The sequence below is a fragment of the Rana temporaria genome, chromosome 10 (assembly GCF_905171775.1).
Source record: "Rana temporaria chromosome 10, aRanTem1.1, whole genome shotgun sequence".
Classification (NCBI taxonomy): Eukaryota; Metazoa; Chordata; class Amphibia; order Anura; family Ranidae; genus Rana; species Rana temporaria.
In genome coordinates, this window is record NC_053498.1 from 94,232,188 (window position 1) to 94,248,522 (window position 16,335).

The 16,335-nt window shown below is 41.8% G+C and overlaps 1 protein-coding gene across 2 annotated transcripts in view; it reads left to right on the forward strand.

Moving 5' to 3' along the window:
- Nucleotides 1-16,335, forward strand: part of PPP6R1 (protein phosphatase 6 regulatory subunit 1) — a 176,625-nt gene that overhangs the window by 53,570 nt on the left and 106,720 nt on the right. For both annotated transcript variants that reach the window (XM_040325727.1, XM_040325728.1), the window contains exons 3-5: nucleotides 9,279-9,465; nucleotides 9,971-10,108; nucleotides 15,118-15,183. In XM_040325727.1, the coding sequence (XP_040181661.1) occupies nucleotides 9,279-9,465; nucleotides 9,971-10,108; nucleotides 15,118-15,183 (391 nt within the window). The remainder of the gene's footprint in view (nucleotides 1-9,278; nucleotides 9,466-9,970; nucleotides 10,109-15,117; nucleotides 15,184-16,335) is intronic.

Below are 16,335 nucleotides of genomic sequence, written 5' to 3' on the forward strand. Positions count from 1 at the left end.
CAGGTATATTGCTGGTTTGTAGGTTGTGCTAGGCTCATTAAAATATTCAAAGTTCTACAATACTGACCCTTTTAGAATTGAGACCCAAAAGTATGCAATGCGCTCTTTAGTGCTCAATCTTGATATGCAGTTCCACTTAAATCCTGCATGTAAAATACTGGCACACACCACCACTTTGTTGCTTTCCAATTTATAAAAAAGATGGACTCTCACCTTAAATGATGGGATCTGGTTAGCATGGGTCTATACTGCTCCTTGTCCCCTCCACTGTTGGTCCTGTTGGCGCCCCTTACCTTTAAAGGATGGATGCATTAACACCACACCACAGGTAGGTACAGATCTATTACCCAAAGATAAAATAAAAACAAATAGTGCAATTCAATTACCATAACAGATTGGCACTGCTCCAAGGCTGTAGTATACGTCTCCCAGGTTTACATTCTGTATTCAGGTGCTGGCAGAGATAGATTGCATCTCCCTCCAAGATATAGCATAGAGAGGGGTGTGACTGATGGGTGGAAATTTAAGTTGTAGCCTGTCTTTTATTTACCTTACACTGCAGTTGAATACAGTCTTTGTTTAAGATTAGAATAAAACAAATACATTTAAATGTGCACAAGGATAAAAACTCATCCATAGCCTGTCTATAGCCCTCAGTGTTCTCAGAAGCTCTCACAGCACTTCCTGGTCACAATGTGATGTTATCAAGCTCCTCCCGACATGTTTCATCATCAAGACTTTGTCAGAGGCCTAGCAGCCTGCTGACATCTATTCTTTTAAAGTGGAGTTCCACCCATAAATATAACATTACATCAGTAGTTTTAAAAAAATTTCATTAGTCCTTTTAAGAATTTTTTTTTTTTTTTTTTAGATGCCTTCAAAGTGTTGTTGCTAGGCAGAATAGTTAATCTTCCCTCTTCCTGCACCTAGGTGGTTAAGCTTCCTAACCCACACCGCACAGACTCCTGGGAATGTAGTGGGTGTAACTTTCCAGGAGTCTGTGCACTCCCCAGTCTCGAAGAATCATGTGACTTGGACAGTACAGGTGCTGAAACCTGATCTGACACTGCTTGTGCAGCACTGAGCATGTGCGAGATCTGCAAGGCTGAAATACAGGAAGTCATACAGTCTGGCTTCATGATGCCCACACTTAAGATGGCCCCAGTCAATTCCTATTTTATAAAGTGTCTAAATGCTGTAACAACCTAACAAAACGGACCTTAGTTTACAGGCTAACTTTACTAGAATACATTAAGCTTGTGTATTACAGGGGTATTTATATTTAAAAAGTGAAATTGTGGCCGGAACTCCGCTTTAACACGCACTGCTGTTTTTCTGTTCCTATGGCAACCAATGCAAGTAAGGCTGTTAAATTGCAGTACTGGGGGTATTGAAGGAATTTGAACTAGGTTTCCAAGGTCGCCACACAACTGTTAGAATACACCTTCGGACCCCCTGCATGGATGCTATGGATACTAGATGTAATCCACTTGGCTAAAGTTTCCTCTTCCCATGTCTGTGCGTTGGGAAAGAAAGACGGATGGGGGGCTGTCCACAGTAGCGGATTATGGAGGACCAGCAATCGTTCTGTAGAGCAGCATCCACTCAAGAGGCTGTGTGGGTTGGCATAGGTTTGAGGCCACAGGCCATGGGTTGAGCCTACCTAATATACAGTGTCAAATAAAAATAAACTTTTAATATCCAAACAATGTTTGTAAACAAAAACCGTTAGTTATACAAATGTCCATATTTAAAAATCCAGCAAGTGTCCCAATCACATGAAGAAAAATAAAATATGAAAATGAATCTGTTCCCACACATGCCAGTGTCAGACAAAGTGTCTTCTTAACAAAAAATAAATAATAAATGTATGTGTGTGTGTGTGTGTGTGTGTGTATACTTTTATAGTCTTCAAGTAGGTAACAAAATGAATATTGCACTGGAGATAAAATCGATGTAGCTACATAAACTGTAAAAATGGTGCAAGTAATACCAAACGGTAGCAAAAGCAGTCATAAAAACATGTAGCCAAGTATGATACTGGTATAAAAATGTGTACAACGATACCACTGCTAAATCCAGATGAGAGGTTAACATCAGTCTGTCGGCATGTAGATGTCCCATGAAGGGAACTATCACAACTCCCAGTGGATAGTTGTAGAATCCCAGGTTGATAGAGGGAAGTGATAGAGGGAAGTGTAACAGTCCTTGCGTGTGGCAGATAGTAAGGTCCCGCTGGCATGCAGATATGAAGGCACAGCAAAGGAGCCCTTCAGATGGACACAGCAAGCCCCGCCGGTGTCCGTGACGATACTGGATCTCCAACGAAACTCCCTGAAAGCCCAGATGCCGGCGGAGAGGTGAGTACCAATCAAAAGAATTTTAATCGATCAAAAAAATTAAGGATTAATCGATTGATTAAAAGTTAATTTGCACAGCCCTAATATATATATATATATGTGTGTGTGTGAACCCCCGGGTTCCAGGTCGCCATTGCGACTAGAATTCGCAACCTTGGGCAACCTGTGTCTCCGTGCGCCCCCCGCCGCACGATCGTGTCGGCCCACGCCGGCCGGTTATTGAGGACGCGGCCTTTTCCAGGCCTATGTTTTCTTTTTGTGATCTGGCTCCATTATGTGGTGGCCGTTGGTATGACAAGACAACCAGCAATTCTAATGGTGCTTCCCCTGTCTGTTTTCACTGCCATCTCCTTCCCTCTAATTCAAACCCCCAAACATTATATATATATATTTTTTTTATTCTAACACCCTAGAGCAGGGGTGTCCAACTCAAATTCATCGGGAGCCGTATCAACAGTTTGGTTGCCCTCAAATAACCGGTTGTATCTGTGCTCACATCAGTGGCGTAGCGTAAGTTGTCAGCGTCCGGGGTAATTTGCTCCCCACCTGACTCGCAGACTTACCTATTTTCAGCTAGCTCCAGTCTGGTTACATGATCCCCTGTGTGAGCCAGCGGTGGCTGCAGGGGAGAGGAGAGCGTGCTCGTCAATGACTGGTAAAGCCTGGTGACATCAAATATAGATTCCTATGTCCCATCTGTTGTTGGTGCTCCCTCCACTCCCCTGCATACACCACTGGCTCACACAGGGAATAACATGACCGGACAACCTGAAAATAGGGGTTTACATCTTTTCTACACAGGTTAGCCATCATAGGCATTAGAAGTGGGATTTTATAATTATTCAGTTAATGGAAGCTACATATGCCATATTCACACTATAATACTTGTTGCAGCACTGTGCAGCTGGGATCAATACCCAGTAGGGTTTTGTATTTAACCTTTTTGAAAATGTTCTATATATATAGTTTTTGGTATATCTATATATAAACCAAAATATCTATAGAAAAAATTCAAAAAGGTTAAAAAAATAAACCCTAATGGGTATCGATCCCAAGTGCACGGTGCTGCAACAAGTATTATAGTGTGAATATGACGTGTAGCTTCCATTAACTGAAATATTATAAAATAACCCTACTGGGTAGTAAGTCCCAATCACTGGTGCTGCAAGAAACCTCAACCTCATTGTGCAAATAAAGTACAGAAAATTTCATAAAACAATTCATCAAATACAATAATTGTAAGATGGCCCTACTGGGTAGTGAATCCAAATCACCAGTGTTGCAAGAACACACAATTGTGAAAATAATATATAAATAAACTAATTCCATATAACAATAAATAAAAACCATCCAAAAAACATGGCTATGAATGAACATTTTATTAATAATTATATAAAATTTGTTTATATATTTGTACAATTGTGTGTTTTGCAGCAATGGTGATTTGGATTCACTGAGACATTGGGATCAGAGAGACAGTGGAGCTGAGGGAAAGGGGGAGGAGGGGAAGTTTAGAGATGACGAGAGAGACTGCTATCCCTACCTTTCATGCCAGTGTGTCTCCTTTGATCCTTCCAGCGGCTTCCTGGCAGCGTGCCCGTCCTCTGGGTCCTCAGTCAGCCTGTTCCCATTTCACTGCGAAGAGGAAGTTAGAGCAATCCATGCTCTGGAGGCACAAGAGATGCTTCGCCCGCTGCTTCTCACCTCTTGGGGGGGCAGGGTCAGGGGGGAGAGGTAAAGGAGGAGGCAGCCATGGTTGAACTATTCTCCCGACTTCCGGGCTCTCAGGCCTATCTGTCCTCTGCTCGGCCCCTCGCTGATTACCGCCATTAGAGAGATCCCCCTGCTGACGGGGGCTACTGCGCGGGCCACATGACAAGGCCACTGGTCTAATGTCCATTCCTTGTGTTCTTTAGCCCAAACAAGTCTCTTCTGCTTGTTGCCTTTCTTTAGCAGTGGTTTCCTAGCAGATATTCTACCATGAAGACCTGATTCACACAGTCTCCTCTTAACCGTTCTAGAGATGTGTCTGCTGCAAAAGGTGGCTACTTTGAAGAACCTAGAATATGAAATATATTTTCAGTTGTTTCACACTTTGTTATGTATAATTCCACATGTGTTAATTCATAGTTTTGATGCCTTCAGTGTGAATCTACAATTTTCATAGTCATGAAAATAAGGAAAACTCTTTGAATGAGAAGGTGTGTCCAAACTTTTGGTCTGTACTGTGTGTATGTATATATATATATGTATGTATGTATATATGTATGTATATGTATATATATATCCACCCACTGGTGCAAACAGAATCCACCCCACACATCGGATTTCAGGGCCTAACCTTTTTTTAAAAGGAAGGCAAGCACGCTTAAAATTTCACCTCCACCCGGTTTACAGCTCTCCCATCTGTTTCTTTCCCTCAGGTTAAATCGGTGAAAGGAAGTCTGCCAGAAAAAGTCTCATATAGTGCAAAACCATCCAACACGTTGTTTTTATTAAAAATATTAATTCTACCCACATACAGAGCTAACCTAGCTGAACAAGCAAAGAATTCTAGGGAAATCCATGTAGAGTGTCAAGACACTCCCAGCACTGCTGGCTGACCGCTCACAGGTTTTCCACGTGTCTGTCTCACTGTGTCACCAATAGCCATATAAAGACAAAAAAGAGTAGTCATGGGACCTGGAATAAGGCGGGTCACAGACTAAGCACTACTAGGATACAATTGATGATTTTTTATGAATAGATGTATTGTATCTATGCAGAAAGTTGTATTAACATTGGCAGTAAGAAGATCCATGTATAGTAAAATACTATACGTATATAATGGTCATGAAAATATCACAACAAAATGCACAGTTGATCCGTAAATTAATAAATGTATTGTAGCATCTATGAATCTCTACGTGTTTCGTGGATCTCACTTTTTTTGTGGTTCAAAAAGTTCTAGATTGACTTGGCCTGGTCTCTAATTGCAACAGGGTGAATTTCTAGCATCAATAGCCACCAAGGATGTGGATTGATAAATTCCAATTATTCCCCACATCAGCGGTTCCTTTGATTTACAGTGGGCAGACATCTCTTTCAGTTTGTGGCTCTTCCCTTTTGACCTCGACCTCTGCCCATGGCTTTTTGGGTCTTCAAGGTGCTTGTCCCGATCCTTGCGCTACTGTGCTTGAATTGAAATCTACATTATTTAATATCCGAACGACCCCTCTTGAAGGATCTTTTTGCGCTGGGGTGGAGGAAAACACACTGGAGTAAGGAAGAGAAGAGCAAGAAGTCCAAAGAAATGAGAAGTAGAAGGCAGCAGGTCCGCAAGAGAGGGTTCTTGCAGGTTGAGGAGCAGACTGAGTTGGCCAGGGACACCCAGACTAGTTGGGTGCAGAGTCGGAAGAGCATATGACCACCACTGGTCCCCCTTCTTGAGGAATTTTGATGGTGGATTTATATTTAATCAAGATTAGATGGTGGAGGATTAATCACTTTTCAACGCTGTTGTGATGAACTTTAAATGCAGGGACTTTTTTAGTGTCATTTTGATTTATTAATCAATATTTTACTTTTCACATTACAACTTTGTATACAATAAACGTTATTTAAAAAAATATATATAATTCATACACGGTGGCACAGCTAAATATTTGACTTGCCGTATAGACATCTGTCTACGTTGTTTAGTTGACGTATGTGCAGTGCCAGTTTACCTCTTAGCCACTGCTTCCATTTAAACCTTGGATTCTGTGTTTGTCGTGCCTGCTGATTCTTGAAAGGGCTGGCCTGCATGCCTTTCCACCAACTCTAGGTGTATTAGGCTGAGTATCATCAAGATTTACGTCTTAACCACTTGCCGACCTCCTCATGTAAATATACGTCAGCAGAATGGCACGGACAGGCACATGCACGTACCTATACGTCCTCTGCTTGACGTGGGTCGGGGGTCCGATCGGGACCCCCCCCCCCCCGCTACATGCGGCGGTCGGTAAGCCTCGGGGAGCGATCCGGGACGGCGCGGCTATTCGTTTATAGCCGCCCAGTCGTGATCGCTCCCCGGAGCTGAAGAACGGGGCGAGCCGTGTGTAAACACGGCTTCCCCGTGCTTCACTGTGGCGGCGTATCGATCGAGTGATCCCTTATATAAGGGAGACTCGATCGATCACGTCAGTCCTACAGCCACACCCCCCTACAGTTGTAAACACACACTAAGTGAACACTAAATGTTACAGCGCCCTCTGTGTTTAACTCCCAAACTGCAACTGTCATTTTCACAATAAAGAATGCAATTTAAATGCATTTTTTGCTGTGAAAATGACAATGGTCCCAAAAATGTGTCAAAATTGTCCGAAGTGTCCGCCATAATGTCGCAGTCACGAAAAAAATCGCTGATCGCTGCCATTAGTAGTAAAAAAAATAAAAATAAAACTATCCCCTATTTTGTAAACGCTATAAATTTTGCGCAAACCAACCGATAAACGATTATTGCGATTTTTTTTTTTTTTTTTTTACCAAAAATAGGTAGAAGAATACGTATCCGCCTAAACTGAGGAAAAAAATATTTTTTATATATGTTTTTGGGGGATATTTATTATAGCAAAAAGTAAAAAATATTGTATTTTTTTCAAAATTGTCGCTCTATTTTTGTTTATAGCGCAAAAAATAACCGCAGAGGTGATCAAATGCCACCAAAAGAAAGCTCTATTTGTGGGGAAAAAAGGACGCCAATTTTGTTTGGGAGCCACGTCACACGACCGCGCAATTGTCTGTTAAAGCGACGCTGTCCCGAACTGTAAAAACCCCTTGGGTCTTTAGGCAGCATATTGGTCCGGGGCTTAAGTGGTTAACGTATTCTCTTCCTTTCCCTGTTGAGACTCATTCAACCCGTTCAGTCGGTGCCCATTGGGCTTTCAGCACTCTGAATTCTGAAATCTGTTTCTCATATTTGCAAGGCCTGCTACCTGGTGTTCTGTTCCCACATTTGTGAAGTTTGGACATATGCTAATGCCAGGTTCGGCTGTAAGGTGCTTCAAACAGGTTGTTGAGTTGGGAACCTGATTCTCTTGTTTTATGCCTGTTAGCATTGTTTGCGGCAATGCTCACCACTCGGTTTTATTGCTTGTGTTGCCTTTGTCCAGTACTGTGTGATTAAGAAATAAAGGACTTTTAACTTGCCTGTAAAATCCTCCACTCTATCCAGGCATTTTCCTCTGATTGCTTGCTGGAAAATGGAAAATTGCTGGCAGTGGGGAAGGGGTTTTATGGGCTAGCTTATCACCCATGAGCAAGACATAAACAAATATGAAGCAAATAAAATACATCTATAGTTGCAGAATACGATTTAAATTTTGTAACATTAGCATTGTAATAGTTATACAAACTATTATGACAATATAAGCTTTCTTGAAAAATCCCCTTTCAATAATGTGACTTCTGTCTGTTTGCTGGCAATCTCTTCAACCATTTCCTTTTAGAGACAACTATTTACTTTTTGTAGACCCCCAAATGTCTCCCCTGCCCTCTAAAGCAGCTGATGAGCACAGATCGGTCCTTTTTGGTACCATAAAAGTGGCCACTTTTACAAGACAGGCTGATTTTGCTGACCTTAAAAATGGGGGGGAAAAAAAGAAAGGTACCAAGATCTTGTAATAACCACTTGTTGACAGGTCATTTTTATACTTGCAACACTCAGTGAGTGGTTAAATAACTTCTTGAATTCTCTGCATGCTTTGCAGCTTGTTCTGTAATCATTCACCCTAAATATGGGAGTAACATGCTCCAAAAGGTGAACTTATGCTTTTAAATGTATAATTTGGTCAGTAAATTTCCAATGGCTTACATAGTGATACCATTTAGCATTTATATTTGTGGAAGGTAGGTCCATCAGGTAGGCGACATGAGCAACATATTTGGTAAGTGATTACATTATATTTTCCTCTGGTGTATACACCAATACTTCTGGCCAATAATTAAAGCAAACATATGGCCAAGAAAGCCTTTTAGCTGGGGGCTAAATTTTGATTTGAAGTTATCATACTTAGTTCATAATACTGAATTGAAAGTGTTGATCCTTGACCATACTTGTTCATTGATGCACAAAAAGTTATCAAACATTTACATGTACTTCAAATATTACTATTCTCCTGTCCCTCCTTTATCAACATTCCCACCAAAAAGTGTAGTGTTGTTATTACAACAAAATAATATAATATAGCAGGGCTCAAAATTTCAAGTCCTGAGCTACTTGCCGGTGCCTCAAGGGTTACCTGCCACCAGTTGCCCAACCCCTACCCTGCCCCTAAACCAGCCCTCATAAATTATCTAATGAAATGACACTTTCATGTTTTATGCAATTAAGTTATAAAAATATTAACAACTTTATCCATGCCCATCAATGCAGCCTGTGCCCGCCAATGCAGCCTGTGCCCACCGTGCAGCCTACCTGTGGAGGGGAGGAGAGCTGCCACTGGATTATCGGAGCAGGGAACATCACAGCTTTCGTTTCAATAGCGGTGTGTTGCCTCGCGCCGTTGCATAAGCCCCTTCCCTTGTCCGGGGAACTTTGATACATGTCAGACCTCCTTTTTCCAGGACTTTGATAGACAGATGAAAGCTGTGATGTTCCCTGCTCTGATCATCCAGTGACGGCTCTCCTCTCTTCCCCTCCGTGATCGGCGATGAACCCCCCTCCCCCCGGTCGCCGGCAGCCCTTCTCGCCAGCCCTCAAAATCCACTCGCAAAATACGAGCGTGCAAGTGGAATTTTTGAGGGCGGTAATATTGTGTGTGTGTGTGTGTGTGTGTGTGTTTATTATCTATATGTGGTTATTGTTACTAATATTATATTATTTTGTTGTGGGGGTGTGTTTTTTTTTTTTTAAATATGCTTTATATTTGTTTGTTTTTTTTGTTTTTTTAATATTAGGTATGCCAGTGTGTCATGTGAGATACTGACAGCAGACGTATCACAGGTTAATGATGCATTAGGGGAAGACGAGTCTTTACTGAAGCAGTTGTATGGCTTTCTGCAGAATGACGAAGACTTGAATCCTTTGCTAGCCAGCTTCTTCAGCAAAGTAATGGGAATACTTATTAACCGCAAGACTGAACAGGTAATTTTTTTAACTTTTCGGATTTATAAGCTAGACACTAGAAGGTACATTGCACGAGTAAAGTCCATTCCTCACACAGAGCCAGTTCATTGCTGCTTAAAGTAAGAACATTTTTGTTTTCCTAGCAAGGTCCCTGTGCAGTCCTGTTATATTGATTATTTTCACTCCTGCTCTTAATTTTCCTAAGGTTTTTCATGTGTTGCAATGGTGATGGGGGTCTTGAAATATTTTGCACAAGGATTGGAATGTTGTAGTCATATGCATTAAACCAAATGTATAATGCATTTTTCATGCAGTAAAATGCACTGTCTGGAAGTCACACCTCAAGAAAACGTTAAATTGTACTGAACCCTTCACATGCTTTAAGTGTAGTTTTAGGATGTAGGAACTATGGTTTCAAGTGAAGATGAAGTGTCTCTTCTACATTTGTCTTCCCCATTCTACAGTAGCTGATAAACTCTTGCACATACATTTTTTTTAAGATCCATTGCTTTGTGTTTTACAGATTGTTGCCTTTCTTCGAAAGAAAGATGACTTTGTGAATTTACTGCTTCGGCATATTGGTACATCTGCAATCATGGATCTGCTATTACGGCTTTTGACATGTGTCGAGCAACCTCAGCTGAGGCAGGATGTCTTCAATGTGAGTAACCTCAGCTTGTTTAAGATTTAGCAATAAAACCTGGAAGCTGATTGGTTCCTCTGCAGAATTGCGACTAATTTTGCACTCTCTAGCTTTAGTGAATAAACCCTGGTAATTTCTGTAACACTATGGAAGTTACTAGTCTCAGACGTGTCAGAACATATGAAGACATACTGTCACCATTTGTTGTGGCTGACAGTATGTATGGTGCCTTCTCTCAACTGAAATCGTGATAAGTCATGTTACCTTGCCCAGTGGCCCACAGAATCCCTCCTCATCTCCACAACAAGGGGAAGAATTGTTATCAAACATGTATTACAAACCTTTTTAGTATAAAAGTTGGTATACACTGCGTTGCCTAAATAAGTAGCTGCTAACACGCCTGATTTTGAATAAAAAAGCAAAAACAAAGCAAAAAGAGAAAAAGGGCAACGCTTAGACCAAGTACATTGTAACAATATACCAGGATGAAATAACCATGTGATATGTGGTAATATGAAAATACAATTGCAACTTAACCACTTGACAACTGGGCACTTAAACCCACTTAATAACCAGACCAATTTTCAGCTTTCGGTGCTCTCACATTTTGAATGACAATAACTCAGTCATACAACACTGTAACCAAATGAAATTTTTGTCCTTTTTTTCCCACAAATAGAGCTTTCTTTTGGTGGTATTTGATCACCTCTGCGGTTTTTATTTTTTTCGCTATAAATGAAAAAAGAACGAAAATTTTGTAAAAAAAAATGAATTTTTCTTCATTTCTATTATAACATTTTGCAAAAAAATGAATTTTTCTTCATAAATTTGGCCTAAAATGTATACTGCTACATATCTTTGGTTAAAAAAAAGAAATAAATTTGGATATTATTTAGTCTGGGTGAAAGTTATAAGGTCTACAAGCCTATCTCATTTCTTGAGACCCTAACATGCCAGAAAAGTACAAATACCCCCTAAATGACCCCTTTTTGGAAAGAAGACATTCCAAGGTATTTAGATAGAGGCATGGTGAGTTTTTTGAAGTTGTCATTTTTTCCCACAATTCTTTGCAAAATCAAGTTTTTTTTTTTTTATTTTTTTTCCACAAAAGTTTCATATTAGCAGGTTATTTCTCACACACAGCATATGCATACCACAAATTACACCCCAAAACACATTCTGCTATTCCTCCCGAGTATGGCGATACCACATGTGTGAGACTTTTACACAGTGTGGCCACATACAGAGGCACAACATGCAGGGAGCACCATCAGGCGTTCTGGAACACCCAGGCCAATTCTGACATTCCTCTCCTACATGGAAAAATCATAATTTATTTGCTAGAAAATTACATAGAACCCCAAAACATTATATATGCTTTTTTAGCAAAGACCCTAGAGAATACAATGGCGGTCGTTGCAACTTTTTATCGCGCATGGTATTTGCACAGCAATTTTTCGAACGCATTTTTTTGGGAAATAAAACAGTTTTGTGCTTTTTAAAAAAAAAAAAAACATTAAAGTTAGCCCAATGTTTTTGCATAATATGAAAGATGAAGTTAGGCCGAGTAAATAGATACCCAACATGTCACCCTTCAATATTGCTCACGCTTGTGGAATGGCGCCAAACTTCGCTACTTAAAAATCCCCATAGGTGACGTTTTAAATGTTTTTACTGGTTACATGTTTTTAGTTACAGAGGAGGTCTGGGGCCAAAATGATTGCTCTCGCTCTAACGTTCGCAGCGATACCCCACATGTGTGGTTTGAACACCGTTTTCATATGTGGGCGGGACTTGCGTACACATTCGCTTCTGTATACGAGCACGCGGGAACAGGGGCGCTTTAAATATTTATTTTTTATTTTTATTGTTCATTTTACTTTATTTTAGTTTGACATGTTTTTCCCCAAAAATAAATGTTTTGATCACTTTTATTCCAATTACAAGGAATGGAAACATCCCTTGTAATAGGAATATAGCATGACAGGTCCTCTTTACAGTGAGATATGGGGTCAATAAGACCCCACATCTCACCTCTAGGCTGGGAAGCCTGAAAAAAAAACAAAAAAAAAAACCGATCCTGGCTTCGATCGCAGCGGTGAGTCAGAAGAAGCACCGGAGGGCGAAGGGAGTGGGGACGTCCCTTTTTGCCTCCCGTAAGAACGATCAAGAGGCGGAACAGCCACCATGATCGTTCTTATGGTGTAGAGAATCGCCGGATGAAAAAAAATGATATCTGAATGATGCCTGTAGCTGCAGGCATCATTCAGATATCCCTGCACAAAGTCAAGGACCTCATATGACGTGGGCGGGAAGTGGTTAAAACACATTTTTTTCCCCAGAGTATTTTCTGGTTATTGCAGAGTATTGGCCGGGGTATTGTGTGGGGGATATTGCAGAGTATTGTGCGGGGGGTATTGCAGAGTATTGTGCGGGGGGTATTGCAGAGTATTGTGCGGGGGGTATTGCAGAGTATTGTGCGGGGGGTATTGCAGAGTATTGCGCGGGGGGTATTGCAGAGTATTGCGCGGGGGGTATTGCAGAGTATTGCGCGGGGGGTATTGCAGAGTATTGCGCGGGGGGTATTGCAGAGTATTGCGCGGGGGGTATTGCAGAGTATTGCGCGGGGGGTATTGCAGAGTATTGCGCGGGGGGTATTGCAGAGTATTGCGCGGGGGGTATTGCAGAGTATTGCGCGGGGGGTATTGCAGAGTATTGCGCGGGGGGTATTGCAGAGTATTGCGCGGGGGGTATTGCAGAGTATTGCGCGGGGGGTATTGCAGAGTATTGCGCGGGGGGTATTGCAGAGTATTGCGCGGGGGGTATTGCAGAGTAATTGCGCGGGGGGTATTGCAGAGTATTGCGCAGGGAAGGCAGAGCATTGCAGAGTATTGCGCAGGGAAGGCAGAGTATTGCAGGGGTTAATGCAGGGATGGATGGATCTGTGACTGCAATAGTCACAGATCCATCCCACACTGCTGCTGCCATCCGCGCTCTCCTCTCACACTGTACAGATCGGTACAGCGAGAGGAGGGAGGAACCGGCGTCCTCTAATGACGCCGGTTTGTTTACCTGTGATCGCTCCGTCATTGGACGGCGCGATCACATGGTAAAAGACCGCTGTTGTCGGTCAGTTACCGTGATCTGTGTAGCGCCGGGTCTCATAGACCCGGCGCGCACAGAATTTTCTGTGTGCGCGCCCGAGGCGGCGCGCATTACTGCTTCTGCTGGGCGCCGTTAAATAACGGCGACCCCCAGTTAAGCAACCATCTTGCCGCCGTTATATGACGGCGGCTGGTGGTTAAGTGGTTAACAAAAAGTGTCCATATACTTAATAAAACCAAAGGGTCACACAATCAGCATTGGTGATCACAGATATTGGTGATAATAATATTCTCAAAAATAAGTTTGAAAAATTAGTCCATAGAAAGAAGGTTGACACCTGGTGAAAAAAAAAGAAAAAGAAAAAAAAAAAATATATATAGAGATCAACGCAGAAGATATTGCTGTCTTCCTTAACCACTTAAGCCCCGGACCATTTTGTTGCTAAATGCCCAGGCCAGGTTTTGCGATTCGGCACTGCGCCGCTTTAACAGACAATTTCGCGGTCGTGCGACGTGGCTCCCAAACAAAATTGGCGTCCTTTTTTCCCCACAAATGGAGATTTATTTTGGTTGTATTTGATCACCTCTGCGGTTTTTATTTTTTGCGCTATAAACAAAAATAGAGCGACAATTTTGAAAAAAATAGAATATTTTTTACTTTTTGCTATAATAAATATCCCCCAAAAACATATATATAAAAAAATGTTTTCCTCAGTTTAGGGCGATACGTATTCTTCTACCTATTTTTGGTAAAAAAAAATCGCAATAAGTGTTTATCGATTGGTTTGTTTTTTTTTTTTTTTTGCATTTTTATTAATTTTTTTTTTTTTTTACTACTATTGGCGGCGATCAGCGATTTTTTTTTCGTGACAGCGACATTATGGCGGACACTTCGGACAATTTTGACACATTTTTGGGACCATTGTCATTTTCACAGCAAAAAATAGATTTAAATTGCTTTGTTTATTGTGAAAATGACAGTTGCAGTTTGGGAGTTAACCACAGGGGGCGCTGTAGGAGTAAGGGTTCACCTAGTGTGTGTTTACAACTGTAGGGGGGTGTGGCTGTAGGACTGACGTCATCGATCGAGTCTCTCTATAAAAGGGATCACTCGATCGATGCAGCCGCCACAGTGAAGCACGGGGAAGCCGTGTTTACATACGGCTCTCCCCGTTCTTCAGCTCCGGGGAGCGATCGCGATGGGGCGGCTATAAACGAATAGCCGCGCCGTCGTCCCGGATCGCTCCCCACTGGAATCCGCACGCAGCGGAGGGGGTCCCGATCCGACCCCCGACCCGCTAGAAGGCGGGGACGTATATATACGCCCATCTGCCTGTACGTGCCATTCTGTGGACGTAAATAGGCGTGCGGCGGGGGTTAAGTGGTTAAAGTGATGAGACGCCTCCACCAGTGTGAATATCAGCTTACCGGAAAAGGTGGACTTGTGGGGACATATGTCGCTAGAAGTCAAACAAGGCTTTGGAATATCATTCCAGGATCTTGAAGATATGAGCTGGATGATGGACTCATTGGATACTTCTGATGCCAGGCAGTTCCAAGGGAAATTAGATATGGCAAAAAGGATACCAGGACAATACCTCTCCAAGTAATTTCATAGGGTTTTTAGGAGAAAGTAGAGAAGGGTGGCCACATGGCGTAAAATTGTATATAAAAAATGTAATAATAAAACAGCAACTACACTCACATGCAGGCTGTAGGTATCAAACGTGTATACACAGATGAGGTGGCAGTGAAAGCGACCCGACACGTTTCGTATGAGAATACTTCATCTCTGGGGGTCAACCTTTTTAGTTGCATATTTGACAGACAAGGGAAGTCAATGGGGTAATTGTCAGGATTTACATAGATTATACTTTGAGGAAACCTATTATTTAAGCTCTTTTAATATTCCTATTTATACAGTGGCTTAATGAAGAAAAAATTGTTCAAAGATTAATTGAAATGATCCATCCTTCAAAAGATGATAATGTAAGTATATCATTTTATTCATCCTTTATTTAGACAATGCACGTTTGATATGTCTTGGAAAGTCTTGCCGTGATGGGTGTTAATATGGCCTGATATGGAGCTGCTCGCACTGCTGCAATTTCTGCAGTGCATTTGTTGGTCCATTTTTAATATAATGCAAATGTACATGTAAATTGTTACAACACAGAAAATAAAATGCATCTCTAGGAAAAACCTAATCTTAAAGTGGTTGTAAATCCTTTACTACCACTTTTACATACAGGTAAGCCAGGGGTCGACAATATCTGGGCGCCAGGCGACAAGAAATTGTGACCTGGCGCCCACGTCCAACAGTAATTGAGGCCGCGGCCGCGAAGATGCGGCCTCAATTCCTGGCCGCCGTGGGCCTGCGGCGGGGGAGGTGGAGGCGGCCACGACGGCCAGTAATTGGGGCCGCGGCCTTGTGAAATCCCAAGCTCTTCGGAAGCTTCTGTGAGCTGGCGCCATCTGCTGGTGGCCGTTGGCATTGCAGCAATTATAATATGTGTCATTTTTCACTATTTTCACTGCCAACTCCTTCCCTCTAATTAGAACCCCCAAACATTAGAGAATAAAATGGCGATCGTTGCAATACTTTCTGTCACACCGTATTTGCGCAGCGGTCTTACAAGCGCACTTTTTTTGGGAAAAAAATACTTTTTTTAATTAAAAAATAAGACAACAGTAAAGTTTTATTTTTTATATTGTGAAAGATAATGTTACGCCAAGTAAATTGTTACCCAACATGTCACACTTCAAAATTGCGTCTGCTCGTGGAATGCCGACAAACTTTTACCCTTTAAAATCTCCATAGGCGACGTTTAAAAAAATCTACAGGTTGCATGTTTTGATTTACAGAGGAGGTCTAGAGCTAGAATTATTGCTCTCACTCTAACGATCGCGGCGATACCTCACGTGTGGCTTGAATACCGTTTACATATGCGGGCGCTACTCACGTATGTGTTCGCTTCTGTGCGCGAGCTCGTCGGGATGGGGCGCATTTTCTGGCTCCTAACTTTTTTAGCTGGCTCCTAGATTCCAAGCAAATTTGTCAAACCCTGAGGTAAGCCTATAATGAAGCTTACCTGTAGGTACCGTGAATATCTCTTAAACTTGTATAGTTTAGGAGATATT